Source organism: Dreissena polymorpha, chromosome 8, assembly GCF_020536995.1.
Source record: "Dreissena polymorpha isolate Duluth1 chromosome 8, UMN_Dpol_1.0, whole genome shotgun sequence".
In the NCBI taxonomy this organism is placed as follows: Eukaryota; Metazoa; Mollusca; class Bivalvia; order Myida; family Dreissenidae; genus Dreissena; species Dreissena polymorpha.
The window spans coordinates 53,456,736-53,483,008 of NC_068362.1; the positions used below are offsets into that span (position 1 = coordinate 53,456,736).

The following is a 26,273-nucleotide window of genomic DNA, read 5'->3' on the forward strand; positions in this document are numbered from 1 at the left end:
ATCAATTAGTACATGAGTATTTACGATTCTGGGTCAGTTTGGAGAAAATTTTCATAATGAATTTGTATTTTAGCATGTGTTGGTAAAAATAAAACTAAGTTTTTATCGTCAGAATATGTGTGTCGTTAAAAGATATTGTGCAATAGTAAGTGTTTTTTATTAATTGTCTGAGGGCAAGTGCGAAACTGTGGTTCAGCAGAGCGGATCGTTTTCTTTCTCTTCATTAAAGCTTTGGGTTTAACAATCCAGGCATGCGCAATAAACCAAAAGTGAGGGAACACAACAATGGCGGAAGAACAGGTAATAGCGCTCTTTCAAAATTTTCGGTGTAAATTCGTATTTTTCGTAGTGGCAACCGTTGCAATTGATTGAAATACACCATAATTGTACGGCAGTCTACGATTGTAAAATTAAACGTGCATGTCCCATACGTTTTGCATGTGAAATTATGACGATTTATCCAACCTGCAATTATCTGAAATCTGTCTCCGCCAATGGTCTTTTCTAACAAATATCTTTCTAAGTTCTTGTTAAAATAGTAACCCGAAATATAAAATAAATGAATGTAAACAAAACAACCTGCCATTTAAAGTGTATAAGTTAAGACCACATCAGTTTTACAGAGGTGTGGAAAATTAGATCTGTAGTTGCCAAAAAAATAGTTTTAAAGCATAGCCATCGGCTATTTAATACATACCGTAGAATCGTTATTCAGTTATTGTTGTAAGCCGTGTAAGTTAGGATCAGGATCCCTTTGAGCCAACATCTTCATTATCAATTTCAATATGGGTTTCGTCATCATCAAAGATATTGTGTATTTCATTAGTTATAACTTATGAGAGGGCGAGCGCAAACTTTGATTAAGTGTACAGCGTTAGCAAAATCATTGGCCTAGTCAGTTGTTTTTTTACTTAAAATAAATGTGTCACATTGTTAAGGAAATTAATTCTTGAGAAATGATAGGAACAAATAAGACTTCTTATAATACTTGTCATCTGAATCTTTGTTCTTTTTCTGAAATAAAAATACACATTATTACAGAAATGTCTCATAGTCTTACTTTTGGAAATGTTTTTATAACGCAAAGAACTGCAATGTGAGTATTATAATTTAAATTATGCAATTGTTCTCAACCATTTTGTAGTTTTATTTGCACTGAGATTCTCCAACTTGAAATTCTTTGATTCTTTGACATGCTCCAACTCAGTTTTATTTATTGCTGTACAATAATTACATTCATGTAAGACTAAGAATCACAAGTCAATCAAGAAAAATCAAATATTTCATGAACACTATATTTCTCATTTTCTTGTAATTACATTCAACTTGTGTCTTGAGGTCCTTATGTTTGCTCCTGGTCTTGCAACAAGTGGGTTATGTAGCTCATTATTGAAAATAGCAAGCAATGAAACTCAGTTTCAAAACAAAACAAGATTTCAATAGTGAAAGTAATTAAAAGGTCTTACTTCAAGAAATATTGTATGCAGAAGGAAATTTATGAATGAACATTACTTTACTTAGAAAAAGGTATGTTTCTTTTCAGTATAATTCTGTTAACTAATGGTAAAGAGGGTTCATTTAGACTGAGACTTATTCAAATTGACCATTTAATTGATACTGATGTAGCTTCCATCATGGGCATCAGCCTCAAATAAATGCAGCATCGTGCTATTAATTGATTGAACTATCAGGGCCCTTGCTACACTTTGGGAGATTGAGGCCAGGGCCTTTAGAGGGGGGAATTTCGTGTTGTTTTTGGCGAAAAGGGGAATTGTAGATCTTTTCACCAACCATTCAACACTTAAAATTGCTATATTTTCATGTAGTTTACATAAATAGACATTTAATTAAAGGTTAACAGCACAATACCAGCTGGCAACATAGGTATAAAATTGATCAAAAAAAAAAAATTTTTTTGGAGGGGGGAATTTTTAGCTGAAATAGTGGAAAAAAGTTTACTATTCTACAGAGGGAACGGGGCGGAATTTTGTCCCAAAAACGGCCAAACGAGGGCCCTGACTATTTTCAATAAAGAAATATTGGAGAAAAAATGCTTCTGAAATAATGTTTGTCAAAAACAAATTAAGCGAGTTGTTTTCTGTATAATGTATAAATTAATTGAATCAGGGTTCGACATTAACATTTTTTACAGCCAGACCATCGGACCAGCTCCTCTTAAAATGTACTAGCCCGAATCTGATGTCTACTAGACCATAAATGACATAGCAAATAAACACAATTGTGTCGTGTAACTGTTTAATCAGGTTTTATCAGTAAATAATTAGTGAATACAAGAAAGTTATTTTGATGCACAGAATAAAAAATAAAATAAAACTATTTAACAACATAAATTGTTTGTTATAATTTCACTGTTTATCACCAGTTAAACAAATGATGTCTGTACAGCAGGTGACATTTATTCAACGTCATCAAATTCTGGCCTCCTTGACCGCTGTGCTGCATGCTACCACAGCTCCAAGGCCCTTTCTTCATCATAATCTGTGTCAGTTTTACCGGCGGATTCTTCTTTATTAACTATTTTGTCGGACGAAAATCCAATCTTGAACAAAGCCACTCTTTAACTTACATTCTCTCGTCATCAACGCCAAAATGTTAACATTGACGATACCGATTTTCGATAGAAGTCGTAAAAACATGATGTAAAGTTCTACGACACTGCAGAAAATCATTTATATTCATGACAACTTGACCAATGGAAACAAGCAATTTCTGCGGGAAGCTCTCCTTCGCGTCTAAAAATAGCGATGAATCATGTGATTGCTCCGTGTTTATTTATACACGCTAGTTTTGTTCTGATGTAAATAAAGGATACAAGAGTTATTTTACACATTAAGAGAAAAAGGTTTTCGATTAGTTATAGTTATATGAATCAGTATAGATGTTTTATGTACGACCAGTCGGAAAAGCTAGCCTACAGTTTTACTAGCCCGACCACCGATCTTACTAGACAATGTTTGTCGGACGTGCCTTAGTGTCGAACCCTGTGAATACCCCTATGGCTGTTTGATAGTGGGTGATAACATAATGAAAATATATTCAAAACAATCAATTGTTTGTGTGATTTAACGTGTATGTTTTAACACATTTTTGGCAAAAAAGGAAACTGTTTTTTTCGCTTTCAGAAGCAATTTGTTAATAGCTATAAGAATCCGGCATATACCTATATAGGCGACAAGTTGCTGTATAGTTTAGTACACTGGGATCTCTGCTTATGTTCATAAGATATGTCCTGATTGAATACAGGAGCTTCTGCAGCTGGAAAACCTGTGCAAACAGCTCTATGAGACAGCAGATACCAGTCTGAGAACAGAGGCGGAGAAGGCACTGGTGGCCTTCGCCAATGCCCCAGACTGCCTCAGCAAGTGTCAACTCTTGTTGGAACGAGGAAATGTGAGTGGTTCATTATCAAAGCATTTCTTTGCTGACATACGAATAAAATAACCGTCTCTGTAGCTTTTTACACCTTATGACATGAGAAAAATAACAGTTTTTCATGCAAAAAATCTAGGTGTGTAGATTTCTGTGGTGCCTTTCGAGTCTGATAGACCCTTGCTGAATACTGCCGTTATATGAAAATCGCTTGTTTCAAATGATAATGATAACCCTGACATATCACAAGCTTATTTGATTATCTTTTTTATAGAACAGTTAAGGGCACTAAGTTACATGTATATGGATTGAATGTGTGAATATTATTAAATATTATTTATGAATCTAAAACATATCTTCAATTGCCTTGTTTATTGCCTTCTGATTAATAAGAATCGTAGTATAATGCACTTACAGGTTATCAAGTAATACAATAAAGTAATCATTTATAGTGTATGGATATTTGTTTCAGTCCCCATATGCCCAGTTGCTTGCAGCTACAACCCTTACAAAGTTAGTGGGTAGAATCAATCTCACCCTTCCACTAGAACAGAGGATTGACATTAGTAAGTTCACATGCATGCAGTCACCGCCAAACATGGTCGGACCGACGGACATGTCCTGTAAAATTTTGTAAGGTCCGGCCTGTCGGTCTAACTTACAGGACCAATTGTTAAAAAAAAAAGGACGAAATTGTTGATTATTTATGTTTTTAAGGCTCTGAAAGTTTTCCGCTGTATAAAAATAGCGATCGCGTCTTTCCATTCCAACGCTCTACTATACGGAATTTTGCGATGCACCTGATTGGTCCATTTTTTTTGCGTCGTTACCATATGACAAATGCTCCTCAGAACGGTCTAAATCCATGACGGCCTAGTCGCTGATTAAGATAATTATAAATCTGATTATTAAATGATACAAATATCAATTTGTATGGATGTAATCGAGATAGATATTAATAATTGTGATCATCTTCATTCGCAATGTCATGATCTTGACTGTCAATGTCCCTGCGTGAAAAAAGGCTGGTGATCAATTATCTAGGCCGTCGTCGGTTTAGGCCGTATTGACCAGATTCCTCTCTTACATGCGCACTGAGACTTAGCAACAAGAATCAACAAACGACAATGGATTATTAATTCTTAAAAATCGCCATAAATTCGCTTCTCTTGTTTTGTTAAGACAGCATGAAAATATTCTGTTTCAATGCACCATGTGGGGGTATACGTCTCGTCTTTTCGTGTTATTTTATTAATATATTTATGTAAGTTGATAGGTCCTATAAAAAAAGAGGAGGTCCTGTATTTTTTCCCAGTTTACAGGACCTACTGTCCTGTAAAAATTTGACTAGTTTGGCGGAGACTGTGCATGTCATATTAGTGAGTTAACATGGATGTAATATTAGTGAGTTTAAAACATTTAAGTCATATTAGTGAGTTGACATGGATGGCACACTATTTCACATGGATGTCCCACTGTTAGTTCATAGAATACAGGAAATATAGGTGTTCTAAGATTTATGGTTAACAACCATGTTATTACATTGTTTGCTACTTAAAGTGTTTTGATTTTCGCGAAGGGTTGACAGTTAAAGCAAACTGAATATTGTTGAGGTCTTAATGGTATAAGTATGGCTAAGACATAATCAGACAGAATCAAGGCATTCATATTCTCTTGTTAACTTATACATCACTTTATTGCAATTTCAGGAAATTATATACTCAATTACATGGGAACACGGCCAAAATTGGTGCATTACGTCCTACAAGCCCTTGTGCAGGTAAGAATCTACTAAACAGCTTCCTGGTTTACATAATTAAATATTCTGGTGTAAACAGGCCTTTTTCTGACCACTGTGTGTACAAGTGTTAATGGTGAAAGTATCGTGGTAAGATTAAGCTTGCTTTTGTTGAGCCGTGGATGGCAAAGATTGTTATAAAACATTGACTTATTTAAAAAAAACTTGTGCAAAACTTGTGGTTGTTTGAATGAAAATGATGTTTGTGTGATATTTGTGTATAAAGAAGAATGCTTTTGATATTTCTTTCTTTGAATGAGAATGATACTGTAAGCTTACAAACCATCTCAGGGTTTTCATTAGGAGGCGGCCGGCGGCCGATTTGACCGCCTCAAATGTTATTCAGGCCGGCTCAAATTCGGAAAGAAAATTAAAACAAAACATCGGCAAATTTTCACGACGATGACGAGATATTTAGTATTCGTTAATATACTAACTGTCTGAAACGGAAGTAAATAACCTTAGCCGATATATGTTAACTGCTTTCTCATTGGTCGTATCGATATAATTGTCCAATTGCGGAGCGGGTAACGAGACTGTACGACTTTGATTCAAGGTCACAAACTGTGACAAAGTCAACAATTAGATATGTAAAAAAAAAAGAAAAATAAACGACTTTTTCGTTTGTGTTTCGAGTAAGAACGATAGTTCGCTGTTAAAGTTATCTTGTTCCAGTTTTTTTTAACGTTTATCATTTACCGGCACCTCCGGATAAATGCACTTTCCTGCTACACTTACATTTCGTTTTTTATTCGATTTTCGACAGATTTCGTTGATGTTTGTTTTTTTCCGCGGAGTTTTGATCCTCCGAGCGGTAAGTGGATTTATTTGTTACCACATTTTACAGGAGGGTGAGTCTTTCATTAGGATAAATGAAACTCTCGAGCCCCAAACTCTCCTGATTTTTTCCTGATTAAGGTCGCATTTGGTTGGCTTAAATGCTAAATATATTGAATTGGCACTGCAATGTTAAGCTATGTCCAAATTTTTATTTGAAAAAAATGGCCCAAAGAAGATTCCTCAGCAAAATATTTAAATCCTAAGATTGCATCAGCTGGGGCAACATATGCCCGATTTTTTTCCCAAATAATTGCCTAAGTTAATAAAGAAAACAACAATTATTCTCATGTCAACAGGCACACAATCTTTATAAACTGAATAATCAATTATTTCAGAAAAAGACAGTCATTGTGTACTCTTAACACAGTATTACTTATAAATGTTCAGGTATTTGCTCATAAAATGCTTCAGTATTATTGTTTTAATTATTGTGATGCACGGGTTTTTCAGCACTGTCTGCGCCTCCGGACAACGGAGGCACTCCCAAAGCAAACGGACCCGATCCCAAACCGAAATTATAAAAAAAAATTCCCAATTTCCAAAAAAAAATAAAAAAAAATAAAAAATTTTTTTTTTTTTTTTTTTTTTTTTTTTTAAGAATGAAGTATCTTATAACTTGTGTGACTAACCAGTGTTTGTTTGGTCAAAAATATTTGCTATAAGGTTTTGACTGTTCAGTTCTTATCACAGAGTGTAACTGTAACTGAAAAACAATACTGCAGTACTTGAATTAACGTTGAACATGCCCAATATTGCATCTGTTTACATAAAGAAGACAAAATAACCAAATAAAAACAAATTTGTTTGTTAAACCACTGAATTATTTAAGCATGATTAATTCACAATTTTTTCCCAAATGAGCCGTTTCATCGAAGCAAAAATTCCCAAAATGACCAATTTTGTCGATAAAAAATTCCCAATTTGGTCAGACTCCTTTTCCCATAATAGGCAGAAAAACCCCTGTGATGTTTATCAGACTTTATTTTTGTTAAGGTAATTTACTCCTTTGGTAATAGTATTTGAATTGCTATTCACATACTCTTGGTAAAATGGGATCGTGTTAAGTAGAGGTTAATTATATTGAATGTTATTGTTTGACATGTGATAAAGATGTTTACAGTGTGTACTGTTTCTTCTTATTTGCAATAACTACTTGTGGACTAGTCATTTAAATTGGTTTAGTTCTATATTTTGAAATGTCATAGTCATTATTGGAAGTTACAACTTATTAAAATGTTAAAATTTCCAGTGTTTGTTTAATTCAGATTTTCATTAATACTGTAAAGAATACATGTTATGTACTGCACAGAAATTATACATTAAGCTAGGGCCCGGGCCCTTCGCCCCCGACGGGGACATTCCACCTCAGACCCAAGCATCTACATGAAAATTTAAAGAAATAGATTTTGATATTTGCTAGCCAAAGTATTTTTTTCTGTTTTGAATCTCAAAAATACAGGTGTCTTAAAGCTCAGGAGAAGCGATTTCTTTGTTTCAAATAAGTTAAATTGCAGGTGCTTCCGGGGGTCTCTGGACCCCTGTCCAGGGTGTGCCCTGAACCCACCGTGGCCCTATCGGCACCCAGATTTTATTTTCAGGATTTCAAATTTGGGACAATTGACACCCCTGAGAGTTGATGTAACCTGAGGACTTTACAATTCACATTAACATCCTCTATTTTAACTGAGGAAAATCATGTAAAATATGTGCCCAAAATCGCTCAAAGGCCACGATTTGGCACCTTTATTTAAAAAAATTTTCCCGGACCCCCTAGAACGTTGGCCTCCTCAAATAACTCAAAAGCCTGCTACAAAGAATCCTAATGAAAACCCTGCATCTTAAAAAGTTGGTCAACTGCCTACAGTAGCCACTTTGACCACTTCCCTTGACTGCCTGCTGTAAACAGATTGGAATCTATGGATTAATAGGGGTTTTCATATATTTAAAAAAGAATGTATACATTATGTTTAGTCAAGCGAAATGACGCTATTGTCTTTGAATTATTTTGGTAAATATTGGTTAATTAATGGATAATAATAGTTCAAAATCAGTAAAAATAGTAGAGCGCTTTGCTCAGTTATTTGGAAAATAAGTTTATTATTATTATAGCTATTATGTTTTTATGTTTAACTCGATTGGCTGCGTGGCAAAGTGGTAGCCTATAAGCTTTTGCTTGCAAAGGACCCTGGTTTGAATTCTGGGGATGGCAACATTTGAAACAGATGTAAATGCATGTCGGTAAAGTATTGTCCCAGATTAGCCTGTTCAGTTTGCACAGGCTTATCTGGGACGAAACTTAATTGTGAAAGGAATTTTTCATTTAAAAAAGACTGTTCTTTGCTAAAAAAATCCAGTTAAGAAGGAAATAGAGAATACTAGGTCGGTGCCGAATAAAGCAAAGTTTATTTTGCGAGGCTTAGAAAATCTGAACCACGAGCCTTGGGGAGTGGTTCAGATTTTCGTGCTGAGCAAAATAAACTTTGCTTTATTTGGCACCGACCTAGTGTTCGATTTATCCCATCAATTTTCTTATTCGTAAATTATTTCTTTAAAAATAGAATAGGAAAATCGAACTACCAGAAAATCCCAAAGTTATTTTAAGCAAACATTGTTTCATTATTTTAATCGTGCTGAGCCTAAAACATTACAAAACGATCAGTCACTAACCTGTTTTTCTGTTAATCATACCTCTACGTCCCCGATTTTAAAGAAATAATGAAAAAAAAAACACTAAACAACTGCAGCTTTAGCATAAAAGAACATGCATTGTGTCGTATGACGTGTTAATAATGACGTCACAAGTACGCGCACTTAATATTTGTAAATAATGTTTTTATGCTTTTAGAGTTGCTTTATGGGTTAGAAATATATTACATCTTGGTATCAAATTGTTTGTTTTGTTGAATCTGATTCGATTTTACTTAAAATGATTACTTTATAGATGATTCCGAGTAATATGACCATTCTCCGCCGCGCGTGACAGCTATATTTCAGCACTGCTGAAATAGAGGAAAATTTATTCCACAGTGGTGTATTTCGACAATACACGTCTGATGATGGGATAAAGTGCACTACACACACAAGTATTAAGCCAGGATCCCCAGAGTGAGGCTTAATTAATTTCCTGGTATCGTTATAAATGGTTATGCCGTTGCCCTGTTGCAGCTATTTTCTCGTATCACCAAGCTGGGCTGGTTTGACGTGGCCAAGGATGAGTACGTGTTTAGGAATGTGGTTAGCGACGTGGGCAAGTTCATCAACAGTGGCTCCAGCCAGCACATCATGATCGGTGTACAGCTCCTCTCTCAACTCGTATGTGAGATGAACAGGGTCAGCGAGGTACAGAACAGGCAATTTTTTAAAAAACATTTTTTGGATGGGACAAGGTTCTTATGGGCAAAATAGCTTCATTGTGAGTAGAATTGGGAAATTGGTGTTTTTTGCTAACATGTACTGAACCCTTTCCCAGCCAAGTGAAAAAGGCAATGTACAAACAGCATAAAACCAGAACAGCCTGCGAGAAACCTGCAGTATGTTCAGGTTTTGTACTGTTTGCTGCTCAACAGTATCTAAGGTTTGGTAATGAAGCCTTAAAAACTTGAGTCTAGTATTGTAAAAAAGTTCTTCAATATAACTTTTAAAGGGACTGCAAATGCATGAAAATATGTATTTAAGTGGTATGGTAAAGGGTTAAACATTGAGAATAAAAAGCTCCTGTGTAAGATGAACTGGGTCAGCTAGGCATGGCACTGTTCAGGCATGTATTTCAGCTTAATTGTCAGTTAATTAAGGTAGCTTTAAATCAGATGGCCAAGACCATGGCATCTGTGACTTTACAATGTAGTTTTTCAACATTTTTGGGCCCATTGATGGGGAGAAAATGCAGCATTTCGACTTAAATTTGGAAATTAATGTTGTTGTTTTTCTAACAAATCCTTCACAATTGAGAATAAGTGTTTTCAATATTATATTTAACAAGTTTCAACTTGTAGAGCTGGATATGAACTAAATATTGAGATCTAATTTTTTTTGGAAACCTTCAATTGGGAATTTGAAGGCAAAATATGTACTTTTTTATTGGGAATGTGGCCGAATCCTGGCCCCAACTTTGAAAAAAAACAAAAACATTGAATTTGTTTTCTCATAACTAAGCCTCGCTCTGGGAAAACTTGTCAAAATGCAGCAAGGGCACAGTCAAGTCATTTATTTTCCCTTTATTAAGCCTCTTTCTGGGAAAACAAGGCTTAATGCAGCAAGGGCACAGTCAAGTCATTTATTTTCCCTTTATTAAGCCTCTTTCTGGGAAAACTAGGCTTAATGCAGCAAGGGCACAGTCAAGTCATTTATTTTCCCTTTATTAAGCCTCTTTCTGGGAAAACAAGGCTTAATGCATGTGCCTAAAGTGCCGTCACAATTAAGCCTGTGCAGTCCACACAGGCTAATCTGGGACAACACTACGCTTTTATGGAATTTTTCATTCAAAGAAAGTCTGTTATAAACAAAAATAAAGTTAAGGCGGAAAATATTGTCCCTGATTAGCATGTTCATACTGCACAAGCTAATCTGGGATAACACCACACAGGCATGTAGCCCAGTTGTCACAGTCTGTTCGGGTTTCATGCTTTTTGCTGCTCATCAGTATCTAAGGGTTGGAAGTGCATGGGTAAATGAAATGGGATAAACTCAAGCTTGAATTCTATCCTGTCTAGACTAATCTGGGACGACACTTTACGCACATGGATTAAACCCTCTTTTCACAGAGCATGGCCCATTTAATTAAGGTAGCTTTAAATATTATTGCCCAGTGCCCGTTGATAAATCAGCATCAGTGATTTTAGGATTTGAAATTAATAACACAATTGTTCTTATTTTGTGTGTGGGCTATACTTGTCGGAAACCAGCAGAATTACTGTATTTTTAAGTTTCATATACTTTGTGTACTGTTTGTTCATATTTATATGATATGTTTCATTGCAGGCAGAGATAAGTCGCTCACTGACCAAACACAGAAAGATTGCTTCCTCCTTTCGTGACACACAGTTGTTTGAGATTTTCCAGCTTTCATGTACACTGCTTCGCACGGCGGCCGGAAACCTCAAAACTCTTGACTTCTCAGATGAAAACCAGGTCTGTAGCTTTGGTAATCTTGTTAGTATTGACGGTGAAAATTCGGGGTATCCCAAATACATTTTTACTGCGTAAAACTAGAAGGCAGCTTAAAACAAACAAGAGAAAAGTGTTGTTTCAGAAAATGGCATCTAGCTGTGATAAATTACTAAACATTTCATATCAAAATGATGGTGAATACTTATTTTAAAATATGTTGCTAAAGTTCAGTTTTGTTCATAGTTTCAATGCAGTGCTGTTTCAATGCACAAATAATTTCTTAACATTTTGTATGTTTTGTGAAGTATGCAATACATATCATGTTTTGTAGCTTTTGATTGTTTATCGACTGTTCAAAGATGCTGACTTTTCATTATACCCCAGCAATGAAATATTACCGCTTGTCCATTTGCTTGTGTCCTAGACAAATCTTGTCAGAGGAAATACTTTTACTCTTTTATGTTGACATTTATTTAAACTTTCATGCATTGTTACAATTTTATTATTCAACTTTTAACATTTCGGAAGTTTTGCCCCGTGTCATGGACCCCTTCAAAGAATGGCAGTGTCTGCCGGTCTATCTGTTCGTCTGTGCCAAACTTCAGGTCCCAGCCCTAACTTTGCCATATATAAAGATGGATTTAAAAACAATTTTACTCGAATATCAATCCTCTTAAGAAGACAGGTTGTGTGAAGCACCTGTCTGTCTACCTCAAAGATCTTAGAACTTGTTAAAATTGTAATATTCTAAAAAAAAATAAAAAATTATCCCCCGCCATAGGCGAGGATGTATTGTTTTGGCGTTGTCTGTCCGTCCGGCTGACCGGTACTTTTGTGTTTGGCGGATTTCATTGAAACTTGGTATGAGTATATATATGGATAAGAGGATGATGCACACCAAATGTCATTGTACACCATTTGTTAATAACGGAGTTATGGCCCTTTGTATCTTAAAAAAATGCTTTTTTGTGTCCGGAGCCATATCTTAGAAGTGCTTGGCTGATTTCATTGAAACTTGGTATTAGTATATATATGGATAAGAGGATGATGCACGCCAAATGGCATTGTACACCATCGGATAATAACGGAGTTATGGCCCTTTGTATCTTGAAAAAATGCTTTTTGTGTGTGTCCAAAGCCATATCTTGGAAGTGCTTTGACAGATTTCATTGAAACTTGGTATGAGTATATATATATGGATAAGAGGATGATGCACGTTGGCGTTGTCCATCCGTCCAGAAAACTTATGTGTCCAGAAGTTTATTGGCGGGGGATATCAATTCAACGAATTTGCTTGTTTAATGCAAGTGAATGAAACCGGTACTCATTAGGTATACTTCATAATTATCATCTTAATTCTCAAAGTTGGTATTATTGCTATTTTCAGCACGGTTTGTTGCTGCATTCCCTGCGGTTGGCTCACAACTGCCTCACGTTTGACTTCATTGGCACATCCACAGACGAGTCCTCTGACGACCTGTGTACTGTACAGATACCCACCAGCTGGAGGACAGGTGCACTGTTATTTTTGATCATTTTGGAATGGGGCTGGGTCCCTTTAAATTGAGAAAATATGCTGCATTTTGACCAAAATTGGGAGATTAGTGTTGTTGCTCTTTTGCTAAGAAATGCTTCAAATTGAGAATAGAAATGTTTTTCAGTATTATTTTTAATGAGGTTGAACTGATATGGCTGGATGGGAGACGAAGAAAATGTCAAAGTCTATAAGATTTTTGTTTAATTTTTATTTGGAAACCTTCAATTTGGAATGTTTAGGTCCCATTTGGGAAAAATGTATACTTTGTTCAATTGGGAATGGGGCCGAATACCGGACCCAATTTTTAAAGAAAAAAAACGCTGAGTTTTGTACATCAATTACCAAAAAGGTTGCTGTGGTGCAGTGGAACAGATGTCCGTCTAGCGACCGAGAAGAAAGCGGTTTGATTACTTTTGTGGGAGCGTTCCTTTGATCTCAAAATGCGAAGTACTGGTTCTTCCAAAGGAACGGACTAGAGAGAGTTTTAACAAGCCCTTAGCTTTTAATGCACTCAAACTTAAATAAATTGGTTTGAAGTAATCACGATTTTGTGAATTTTCCACAATCAACAGAAAATTGCGGCTATTACACCCAAGAGGTCACTTTTAAGATTGACACAAATCAGAGGATAAAAAATGAGAGTGGCGGTATGATGACGATCGATTAGAGGAACTCTACATGATTTTCAACTGATAATTCTTCTATGTTTAAGCCCATTTCTAAGGGTTCCTTCTCACATCCAATCATTAGGCTCGTATCTTGGTCGCTTAGCAAATCATATTCAATGTTCCATCAAAGTTTCACATTACAGAATATTTCATAAGATGAATTTCTGATGGCTTTGAATTGGTCTTTTAGGCTAAGAAACAAGATTAAAAGAAAACCAGCTTTAGTAGACTGGACTAAAAAATTACAAAGCTTCTGTATATTTGAAAGATCCACCTCCAGTCCTTATAAATTAAATTTTGTTTTTAAATTGGTCAATAAGGCATACTGTAACTTACTGTTTCGTATTATACAGTTTTAATTATTAAAATTGGTTGTAGTTAATAGGAAAATATGATATATGCATTTAAAAAAAACATTATTTAAGTTTCACTTGCACATTGAACTCTACTGCAGAATTCCCTGCAAATTTCATTTGCACATGTATTATACATACAAAGAACTTTATGAATTCCTATAAAACCTCAACATTCATTTCATGAACTGTATTTATTGCACCTTAAGTGTGTTGATATTTGTTTCTTAATTTATAAATACATTTCACCAGAATTCTTTCGGAAATGCTGAAAGTGATTTTGATTTAAAGTAAACGATAATTTAATTAAGTTCCTGTTTTTAGCTCACCTAAGACAAACAATGTGCTCATGATGAGCTGTTGTGATAGCCTTTTGTCCAGCTTGCGTTGCCTTTTGTCCAGCTTGCGTTGTGCGGCGTCAACATTTGTGTTGTTACACTCTAAATGCCATATTGTTCTATCTTCATGAAATTTGGTCAGAACATTTGTGCCAATTAAAGCTTGGACGAGTTCGAAATTGGTTCCAATATGTTGAAAAACATGGCCACCATGGGGCGGGGCTTTTTATGCCCCTGGATCGAATGATCGGGGGTATATTGTTTTTGGCCTGTCTGTCTGTCTGTCATTCTGTCTGTCTGTCATTCTGTCCCAAAACTTTAACCTAGGTTAAAGTTTTAGGTTAAAGTTTTGCAATATTGAATAATTTTTGCAATATTGAAGATAGCAACATGATATTTGGCATGCATGTGTATCTCATGGAGCTGCACATTTTAAGTGGTGAAAGGTCAAGGTCATCCTTCAAGGTCAAAGGTCACAAAAAAGCAAAAAAAGCGGCGCATTAGGGGGCATTGTGTTTCTGATAAACACATCTCTTGTTTTTTTTCCTTATATGGCTTTAGTAAAACCTTGTTATCACTCTAGAGGCCACATACATTGTCTGGTCTCCATGAAACTTGGTCAGAAGATTTGTCCCAATTATATCATGGAGAAGTTAAAAAAAAATAATTCTGGTTGGTTGAAAAACATGGGGCGGGGCATTTTTCCTTATATGGCTTTAGTAAAACTTTGTTAACACCCTAAAGGCCCCATTTATCGTCTGGTCTTCATGAAACTTGGTCAGAAGATTTGTCCCAATGATATCTTGAACAAGTTCAAAAATTGAAAAACATGGCCACCAGGGGTTGGACATTTTTCCTTATGGCTTTGGTAAAAACTTTTTAACACTCTAAAAGTCACATTTTCAGTCCAACCCTGATGAAACTTGGTCAGAACATTTGTTCTTATTATAGCTTGGATATGTACGAAAATGGTTCCAGCCTGTACAAAAACGTGGCCGCCAGGGAGCAGGGAATTTATCCTTATATGGCTATAGCAAAAACTTGTTAAAACTCTTCAAGTTACATTTATTGTTCACTCTCATGAAAGTTTACATCTTGGGCTGCATCGAACAGGTCAGTTCCTTTAAATCTCAGGTGAGCGACTTTGGGCCTTTCATGCCCTCTTGTTACTAATTATGCACCCCTTCGAAGAAGAGGGGGTATATTGCTTTGCTCATGTCGGTTGATCGGTTGGTAGGTCTGTCGGTCCGTCCACCAGGTGGTTTCCGGATGATAACTCAAGAACGCTTGGGGCTAGGATCATGAAACTTCATAAGTACATTGATCATGACTCGCAGATGACCCCTATTGATTTTGAGGTCACTAGGTCAAAGGTCACAGGTGAAGGTCACAGTTACTGGAAATAGGCATTATAAGGATTAAGCATGGTTCAAACAAGGGAAACAACTACGGTTTATGCATGTTGTTTTTTTTATTACAGATTTGCCTCCCTTTAATTCATTCAAAATCAGATTTTACAGCAGAGATTTCAAATCTGACCTGTAAATGAGCCCCATATTTACTGCCAGTGCTAGGTTACCTTTTCCCATTTGATCATTCTTAAGTATTGGTATTGTAATGCTGCTACTGCTGCTGCTACTGCTACTGCTACTACTACTACTACTGGCATAAGTATATATACATTGAACAAATTGGACACAACATTCACTACTCATTCACTTCTTAAAGGTTTTTTTTAAGTATGGGCTATCAGTTGTATTGGTTATTTTGTCAATGACTGAATGTGAGCTTGAACTTAGATGGTCTTTTATGGAAATCAATAGGGGTCACCTGTAGGTGATGATTCATATTTGGCTTACTGGGGGGCATTGTATTTCTCAAAGAAATCTTGTTTGTATTGTAATTGTAAATGCTGTTGAATACCTAAATTTACTGGGTACAGGAATTGTGTTGGACTGATGTAAATGACTTCTGAGCAGTGCTGTGCATATTTAAGCCCTTTAAGCGCGTCATACAAATACGGGTCTTATGACCTATGCTGCCAGGGTCGCTCCAGACAAGCCTGTCCAATTATGAGTCCATGAAATTGTGTTCGACTTAACAGTGGACAGGGAACCTCCTGGCCAGAATGCCCTGGCCGCATATGGCATTAGACCCATTTTTGCATGATATGGCGTATATTTAGGCAATTATCCAAGTTGCTTTAATCTCTTGGTCATAACAGCAATAAAAAACTGTATAACTTCGGCCTGTTATTTATTGGAGTGTTCATTCAATTAATAAACTTAACCCGCCCCTGCTCAGAAGCCAAGTGTAAATTGCTATATTCAACAAGCAAACAACCAGAAAGCCTGCGAGTATTGCTTAGTCTGATCAGGTATTTTGCTGTTTGATTCTCATTAAAGCAAATCAAATGACTACAAACACGTGGAAGTTTGTTTCTGAGTGAAAAAGGGTTTAAATGTAAATCCTTTCTTGTGTTTGCAGCGTTCCTGGATTTCTCTACACTGCAGCTGTTCTTCAACCTCTACACTGGTCTGCCCACCTCCCTCACTCCAATGGTATGTACTGGTCTGCCCACCTCTCTCACTCCAATGGTATGTACTGGTCTGCCCACCTCCCTCACTCCAATGGTATGTACTGGTCTGGCCACCTCTCTCACTCCAATGGTATGTACTGGTCTGCCCACCTCTCTCACTCCAATGGTATGTACTGGTCTGCCCACCTCTCTCACTCCAATGGTATGTACTGGTCTGCCCACCTCCCACACTCCAATGGTATGTACTGGTCTGCCCACCTCTCTCACTCCAATGGTATGTACTGGTCTGCCCACCTCTCTCACTCCAATGGTACGTACTGGTCTGCCCACCTCTCTCACTCCAATGGTATGTACTGGTCTGCCCACCTCTCTCACTCCAATGGTATGTACTGGTCTGCCCACCTCTCTCACTACAATGGTATGTACTGGTCTGCCCACCTCTCTCACTACATTGGTATGTACTGGTCTGCCCACCTCTCTCACTCCAATGGTATGTACTGGTCTGCCCACCTCTCTCACTACAATGGTATGTACTGGTCTGCCCACCTCTCTCACTACAAGGGTATGTACTGGTCTGCCCACCTCTCACTCCCATGGTATGTACTGGTCTGCCCACCTCCCTCACTCCAATGGTATGTACTGGTCTGCCCACCTCTCTCACTCCAATGGTATGTACTGGTCTGCCCACCTCTCTCACTCCAATGGTATGTACTGGTCTGCCCACCTCTTTCACTCCAATGGTATGTACTGGTCTACCCACCTCCCTCACTCTAATGGTATGTACTGGTCTACCCACCTCTCTCACTCCAATGGTATGTACTGGTCTACCCACCTCTCTCACTCCAATGGTATGTACCGGTCTGCCCACCTCCCTCACTCCAATGGTATGTACTGGTCTGCCCACCTCTCTCACTCCAATGGTATGTACTGGTCTGCCCACCTCTCTCACTACAATGGTATGTACTGGTCTGCCCACCTCCCTCACTCCAATGGTATGTACTGGTCTGCCCACCTCTCTCACTCCAATGGTATGTACTGGTCTACCCACCTCCCTCACTCCAATGGTATGTACTGGTCTACCCACCTCCCTCACTCCAATGGTATGTACTGGTCTGCCCACCTCTCTCACTCCAATGGTATGTACTGGTCTACCCACCTCTCTCACTCCAATGGTATGTACTGGTCTACCCACCTCTCTCACTCCAATGGTATGTACCGGTCTGCCCACCTCCCTCACTCCAATGGTATGTACTGGTCTGCCCACCTCTCTCACTCCAATGGTATGTACTGGTCTGCCCACCTCTCTCACTACAATGGTATGTACTGGTCTGCCCACCTCTCTCACTCCAATGGTATGTACTGGTCTACCCACCTCCCTCACTCCAATGGTATGATACATCTGTGAATATCAAACATGTGAGACTCGCTCAGGGAAAATGGGGCTTAATGCATGTGCCTAAAGTGTCTTCCCAGATTAGCATGTTCAGTCTGCATAGGTTCATCATCCAGGACACTTTCCGCCTAAATATGATTTTTGCTATAGACTTCCTTGAAACAGAAAATTAAAAAAAGCGGAAAATGTCATTCGTGATAAGTCTTTGCAATTAACATAGGCTGATCAGGTGCGACACTATCCGCCAAAACTGGATTTTCGCTATGAGACCTCTTTTAAATGAAAAACACTGTGAATGCATTAAGCCCCATTTTCCCAGAGTGAGGCTCAGACCTGTCCCCAGGTTGAATTTATGCTAAAATGTTAGCTTCCTGAAAAGATGAATTTCTTTGTTCAATTTCTTTTTATGCCCTCGTATCCAAAGATCGCGGGCATATTGTTTTTGGCCTGTCTGTCATTCATTCATTCATTTATTCATTGTGTGTGTCCCAAAACTTTAACCTTGGTTAAAGTTTTGCAATAACTTTTGCATTATTGAAGATAGCAACTTGATATTTGATAACTTGATATTTGGCATGCATGTGTATCTCCAGGAGCTGCAAGGTCAAGGTCATCCTTCAAGGTCTAAGGTCTAATATAAGGCTTTACATCGGCACAATAGGGGGCATTGTGTTTCTGACAAACACAGCTCTTGTTTATTCAAAAGTTGTTTTCACACATATTACTTTAGGATATATCTATTAAAAAACAAAACAACTCGGTATCTTATCCATATGGATTTTTTTTTTAATGAATGTATATTCCCCTTAAAATTAAACATCAATACACGTATAGCATCTATGAATATAAGAAATAAACATGGAATAAAGTTTTGTTTTGAACAATTGGTAACGCAATTCCATCATAAAACAATTACTCTAATCAATACCCCTTTTCAGCACTACAAAATAACAAAAACATAACTTAATGGGTACAGTTTGTATTGGCAGCTATATTTGTTTAAATGTATCTCAACCAATGACCTTGCTGTTTTCTGCAGGCCCTGTCTTGCTTGGTGCAGATCGCCTCAGTGCGAAGATCTCTATTCAACAATGCCGAGCGTGCCAACTTCCTCAACCACATCGTGACAGGGGTGAAGGTCATACTGGAGAACCCCCAGGCACAGGGCCTATCAGACCCCAGTAACTATCATGAGTTCTGTCGCCTCTTGGCTAGACTCAAGTCCAACTATCAGCTGGGGGAGCTAGTCAAAGTGGACGACTATCCCCTGGTGATCAAACTGGTGGCCGAGTTCACAGTCACTAGTCTACAGGTAAGTTCACTGTCACTAGCTAACAGGTGGATGGACTGTCACTAGTCTATAGGTGAGTTCACTGCCACCAGTCTACAGTTGAGTTCACTGTTACTTATCTACATGTAAGTGTACTGTCACCAGTTTTCAGGTGGATTGTCACTTGTCTACATGTGAGTTCACTGTCACCAGTCTATAGGTAAGTTCACTGTCACTAGTATATAGGGGAGTTTATTATCACTAGTCAACAGGTAAGTTCACTGTGACAAGTCTACATGTGAATTCACTGTCACTAGTCTACATGTGAGTTCAATGTCACTAGTCTACAGGTGATTTCACGGTCACTAGTCTACATGTGAATTCACTGTCACTAGTCTACATGTGAGTTTACTGTCACTAGTCTTCAGGTGAATTCACTGTCACTAGTCTACCGGTGAATTTATTGTCACTAGTTTACAGGTGAATTCACTGTCACTAGTCTAAAGGTGAATTCACTGTCACATGACTTCAGGTGAGGTCACTGTCACTAGTCTTCAGGTGATTTTACAGTCACTAGTCTACAGGTGAATACACTGTCACTAGACTTCAGGTGAATTCACTGTCTCTTGTCTACAGGTTAATTAACTGTCACTGGTTTACAGGTGAGTTCACTGTCACTAGTCTACAGATGAATTCACTGTCACTAGTCGACAAGTATGTTCACTGTCACTTGTCTTCAGGTGAATTCACTGTCACTAGTTGACAGGTAAGTTCACTGTCACAAGTTTACATGTGAATTAACTGTCACTAGTCTACAGGTAAGTTCACTGTCACTAGTCTTCAGGTGAATTCACTGTCACTAGTCTACAGGTGAGATCACTGTCACTAGTCTAGGGGTGAGTTCAGTGCAGGGTTTTTTCCAGCTCTTTTGGGAAAAGAAGTCTGGTCAAATTGGGATTTTTTAACCAGGTTTTCCGAAGGAAAAAACTGGTTATTAGATTGGCGAATGCGGGCGGGCTGGCTGGCTGGCGGGCGGGCGGAACAAGCTTGTACGGGCCATAACTATGTCGTTCATTGTCAGATTTTAAAATCATTTGGCACATTTGTTCACCATCATTGGACGGTGTGTCGCGCGAAATAATTACATCGATATCTCCAAGGTCAAGGTCACACTTTGAGTTCAAAGGTCAAAAATGGCCATAAATGAGCTTGTCCTGGCCATAACTATGTCATTCATTGTGAGATTTTAAAATCATTTGGCACATTTGTTCACCATCATGGGACGGTGTGTCGCACGAAAGAATCACGTCAATATCTCCAATGTCAAGGTCGCCACGACTAAAAATAGATTAAAAAAAAAAAAAAACTTACAAAGGGGGTTAATTTTGTTTGTTCATTTCAAAAGTTCAGTTTGAGTTTTCTCCCTTTATCAGATTTTTTTTCACAATGAAAACCTGGTTTTGTGACAATTTTGTCCCTTGTTAATCGGTAAAAGTGGCAAATTTGGGATTTTTTTATTGACAAAAACAACCAAATTGGGGGTGTTTTATCAACAACTATTGACACAACAGGTCTTTTCCTGGCCATTTTGGATAAAAATCATATAAATTATGGCAATATGTTTTGTAGGTTGTTTAAAAAAAAAAAAAGAATTAGATATAGAGTCTAATAATCAAATTAAGTAATTTTTTTTTATAGAAATTCGGTTTGGGATCTGGTCTGTTTGCTTTGGAATCAGGTCTGTTTTATGGCCTTTTTTACATAGCAGAAAAACCCCTGCACTGGCACTAGTCTTAGGGTGATTTCACTGTCACTAGTCTACAGGTAAGTTCACTGTCAAAAGCCTACAGGTGGGTTCACTATCACTAGTCTTCAGGTGAGCTCACTGTCACAAGTCTACGGGTGAGTTCACTGTCACTATTCTATGTGTGAATTCACTGTCACTATTCTACATGTGAATTCACTGTCACTAGTCTACATTTGAGTTCACTGTCACTAGTCTACATGTGAGTTCACTGTCACTAGTCTACAGGTGAGTTCACTGTCACTAGTCTAAAGGTGAGTTCACTGTCACTAGTCTACAGATGAGTTTACTGTCACTAGTCTACAGTTGAATACACTGTCACTAGTCTACAGCTGATTTCACTGTCACAAGTCTACAGATGCGTCAAAAAAGTCTAAATCCATAAATTGCATGTTTCCAAAATGGCCTGGAAAATGCTTTTATATGAACCCTTTAGTTTAGTTTAAACCTATTTATTAAGCTTGATTGCATCAGAAGCCATAGGCTTATTTAAACTCTCTTAGGGTCTGTTTTATGGGTTAAACTCTTACTGAGTGTGTATGGGGAACAACTAAAGAACGCTCCCACTGTGGGGATCTTAAGGTGAACACGATATCCATTATGTCACAGCGACCTGAAATAAACCTAAAACCACTCAGATACACACTTTGACGTGTTTGTAGTTGTTTAGAAAATCAAATTAAATTTAAGACCTTTAATATGATCAACAATGTGGAAAGTTGGGCGACAAATTTGTCTTTATTGGCATAAACTTCACTACGAAGGCAAAGTTCTTTTGAACTAGTAAATACTTCACGCTAATTTTGCACAGTGGAAGTCAGTGGTATATTTACAAATATCATGTAAGCTTTGTCATCTGGAAATAGTTATTATGCCATATACCTCCAAGATATCTCAAAACCAGCCTGGAAAGTTGCTTTTTTTGGCTACATGGTCTGATATAAAGTTATGCAATATTTTGTGGTCTCATTAAGGGACAGAATAGCTCCTGGCCAGACTGCATGTTTTCGCAGGCTGGCTGGAGCTACACCGCATAAGACATCAGATCCATTTTTGCAAGACTTAGCTTATAAATAGATGCCTTAGATGAAAACATAGTTATCATTGTCCAATCGTTAATTTTTAGCTCGGCTGTTTTCGGAGAAAACCTGAGGTATTGTCATAGCCAGCTCGTCGTGTCGTCAGCCGTCCGCCGTAGGCGTCGTGCTAAAACCTTAACATTGGCTCTTAAATCAAAGTGTTTCCACCTACAACTTTGAAACTTCATATGTAGATGCACCTTAATGAGTTCTACACGCCACACACAATTTTGGGTCACTAGGTCAAAGGTCAAGGTCACTGTGACCTCTAAAAAAAAAAAAAAAAAAAAAATTCTGACAAGCTTTCGCAGCCGAGCCTTGGTATCCGTTATGCCTCAAATACATGTTTTATAGTTAGCCTCTTATTATCATTTGGTTCCTAATGATGCAAGGCAGATTTTTTGCAGGAGTCAAATAGGAAAACATTTCAAAATGCTAGCATCAAAAAGCAGGATTCCTCTTCAATTGAAATCACTGGTGTTTCAGATGTGGCAGTTTGCCCCCAACAGTGTTCACTACCTGCTCAGCCTGTGGCAGCGCATGGTGGCCTCCGTGCCCTACGTGAAGGCCACAGAGCCCCACATGTTGGAGACCTACACGCCCGAAGTCACCTCCGCCTACATCACCTCCAGACTCGAGTCTGTCCATGTGGTTGTTAGGTAAGCTGTGGTCTCAAGTCTGTCCATGCGGTTGTTGGGTAAGCTGTGGAATCTCTTACTCTAGCGTTGGTAGTAAATAGTCAGGTAGTGTGTGTTTTTTCGCCAATTGTATGCATTTTTGCTCCACACTTTTTACTCCATGTAAGATTTTCCTTAGAATGTACTGTTAAATTAATTCAGGAAAAAAGATCCCATTTTACTGCTTAAAAATGATTAATTTCCTTCTATATGTTTGATAAAATTATTACCTTAATGTAACATAAAATTTAGCCAAACTCTGGGAAAACTAGTCTTTATGCATGTGGGTAACCTGTTCTGGATTTTTGTTTAGAATGGACTGCCTTTAAAGAATAATTCCATAAAAGCAGAAAGTGTTGTCCCTGATTAATATGTTATTGGCACAGGCTAATCTGGGAGGACACTTTACAAACATACATTAATCCCAATTTTCCTAGGAAGGGGCTCAAATTGTCAGTGTTTGTGTGTGTGTGTGTTTTCAGGCTGATTAGCCCCAAATGTTGGTTCCATTCTGTGTTTTACCTCTATATGAGCCCTATAGATGCCCTCACATTGTCATGTTTATAAAATTGAGAAAAAAAATATCCTGTTTTACTGCATAAAAATGAGTTATTTGATGATGTATTTCTTTCTAAATGTTAATTATATTCTTAGTTGAATCTAAGATAAACTCTTTTTTCAATGACTACTGCGGAGGAAGGTTTTGAAGTAAGCAGTTCTTCCAAGGTAGTCTATATAAAACAACATGTCTGCACCCTTGGTCTTGTTCTTATTTCAATCACTAATCTTTTAACGATTTTTTTCGTTTAAGTTTAACAAATAACTTACAGCATAAGTTTGACATAACAGAAGCAGGTTATCTAAATGGATCTATTTGAAGAAAAAAATTAGCCATGAATTGAGACAGCATTAGGAAAGCACTAGATCAGTGCAGACCGGTATTATTGTGATAATTGTGAGACTGTTCAACATGTTACTTGATGTGTTTTTCAGGGATTGTTTAGAAGACCCTCTAGATGACCATGGTCTCATTTCACAACAGCTCGAACAGGTAACCATGAAAATGTAATCCACAAGATTTAAGATAATATAATTATTAATTTAGTGTACCTTTGCCTGAATTAGTGGTTTTGTTCTGGTTAAAATATGTGCTGAAATTTGGCCACACCCCCAACCTCAAAAAGTATTCAAGAAATTTTTAAGTCCCAAATAATCCTTTATTCCTCCTCTCACCCCACACCCTTTTAATTTTGTTAAATAAGTTGCAAATTTAGTTAATTTCCTTATTCAACTCTTTAAGTTGACTCTTATGAAATGCACTTTAATTGCGACTTAAAAATTATAATTTTCTAATTTTGTTGTCTGTATCAGTCATGTTATTGTCAATTATGTTATTGTCTGTATTAAATTTGAAATGAGACCTTTCTCATAGCTCCACTCTTCAGTGTTTTCTATCTCTTGATCCGTGTGTTTCTCAGCTGTCTACGATTGGTCGGTGTGAGTACGACAAGACGTGTGCGCTGCTTGTGAGGCTGTTTGATGAGTCTGCCCAGCGGTACCAGGAGCTCGTGAATACTGGCGGGGGGAACAGGGCCGAACTCTCCGTTCAAGAAGGTTAGTGGGCTATCTTGATTAACATTTAATTAATTAGCCTTGTTCTGGGAGAACTTGGCTTAACGCATGTAGATAAAGTGCATAAAGCCCCAGATTAGTAAAGGACAACAATGTCTGCTTTTATCGTATTTTTATGTCCCCCACTATAGTAGTGGGGGACACATTGTTTTTGCCCTGTCTGTTGGTCTGTTGGTTGGTCTGTTGGTCTGTTGGTTGGTTGGTTGGTTGGTTTGTGCCAACTTTAACATTTGCAATAACTTTTGCAATATTGAAGATAGCAACTTGATATTTTGCATGCATATGTATCTCATGGAGCTGCACATTTTGAGTGGTGAAAGGTCAAGGTCATCTTTCAAGGTCAAAGGTCAAATATATGGGTCAAAATCGCTAATTTAATGTACACTTTTGCAGTATTTCAATATTCAAGATAGCAACTTGATATTTGGCATGCATGTGTATCTCATGGAGCTGCACATTTTGAGTGGTGAAAGGTCAAGGTCAAGGTCATCCTTCAAGGTCAGATGTCAAATATATGTGGCCAAAATCGCTCATTTTATGAGTACTTTTGCAATATTGAAGATAGCAACTTGATATTTGGCATGCATGTGTATCTCATGGAGCTGCACATTTTGAGTGGTGAAAGGTCAAGGTCAAGGTCATCCTTCAAGGTCAGAGGTCAAATATATGTGCAGGGGTTCTGAAATATTTTAAGAGTCAAATTGTCCACGGACAAGTTGGACCCACAAATTCACTTGTCCGTACCAAAGAAGTACTTGTCCGTACTTTTAAGATAGATAAAGGATAAGGTCATTACTAATTAAACAAATAATACAAGAATACACTTTTGTTAACTTCTATTTTAAATTATAAACATAGTTAACTAGAAAATTGAACAAAAAATACAAGCAAGATATGCATATAATAAGATCACGTTTAAGTCACACATGATACTAGTCTTATTTATAAGACGCGCAAAGAATTTAGAGATACTTTTTATGTGGGCTAAATTCTTTGGAACTCCAAATATTACCAATATAAAAAGTAGCTTAATATTTGAGAGCGTCAACAAGTTTGACTAACATGTTACCATCTCGGATATTTAATAATCTCAACATGACTAGACAATTCACTTGAAATAAAATAATCTCCGTTAATTATAAGTATATAATTATCCGCTAATAAAGGAAACTCCTTACGAAGTTTACATTTACACACATCAGCAACGTTTCAAGCCAAGGAAAATCAATTGGCCAAGACTCAAAAAATTCTCGTTTCCGCTTGACGTCGTGTGTTTATCATATTCATACTTGGCTTTTCTCTTCTTTTCCGACGCCGAACTGATTTTATCATTGGTCTGATTAGCGACATGGCTAGACGTTGAAGTGGTTTTATTATATAAAAATTGAATGCAGGTCGTTAGAACATGTATGCGGCAATTTGCAATGTACGAAAAGTGTTATCTTAAAATTCTTATGCGTGATTGGCTGTTGCTATACACATGTGTGCTGGTTTCTCTATTAAATCAGGGACATAGGTCCCTGATTAAAATTGTTTTCTTATGCGTGATTGGCTGTTGCTATATATACTCGTGGACTGGTTTACCACATTAAATAATTATTATCGGAAAATAACATACCTCCAGTCAAAAAAGTGTGCTAGTCCGCAGATTAATCATAAGCTATTTATATAAACTTCGTTTTTTATTTTCAAAAAAAATATTGAAGTTTCGTTCTCGAAACAAATTTTACAACGGAAATTTTACTTGTCCCCGGACAAGCCAGCTTTCAAAAACTGCTTGCCCGGAAGGGTAAATTGACGACTCGGACAACTCGGACAGCATATTTCAGAACCCCTGATGTGGCCCAAA

At 37.4% G+C, this 26,273-nt stretch overlaps 1 protein-coding gene across 1 annotated transcript in view; it reads left to right on the forward strand.

The window, feature by feature from the left end:
* Positions 1-235: 235 nt before the first annotated feature.
* LOC127841216 (exportin-7-like) overlaps positions 236-26,273 on the forward strand; it is a 69,410-nt gene continuing 43,372 nt past the window's right edge. Inside the window, exons 1-12 of the mRNA XM_052369879.1 lie at positions 236-300; positions 3,265-3,411; positions 3,863-3,956; positions 5,100-5,170; positions 9,194-9,367; positions 11,006-11,155; positions 12,522-12,648; positions 16,518-16,591; positions 19,002-19,274; positions 22,602-22,774; positions 23,786-23,843; positions 24,271-24,406. Coding sequence (XP_052225839.1) covers positions 286-300; positions 3,265-3,411; positions 3,863-3,956; positions 5,100-5,170; positions 9,194-9,367; positions 11,006-11,155; positions 12,522-12,648; positions 16,518-16,591; positions 19,002-19,274; positions 22,602-22,774; positions 23,786-23,843; positions 24,271-24,406 — 1,492 coding nt within the window. The 5' untranslated portion in view covers positions 236-285. The remainder of the gene's footprint in view (positions 301-3,264; positions 3,412-3,862; positions 3,957-5,099; positions 5,171-9,193; positions 9,368-11,005; positions 11,156-12,521; positions 12,649-16,517; positions 16,592-19,001; positions 19,275-22,601; positions 22,775-23,785; positions 23,844-24,270; positions 24,407-26,273) is intronic.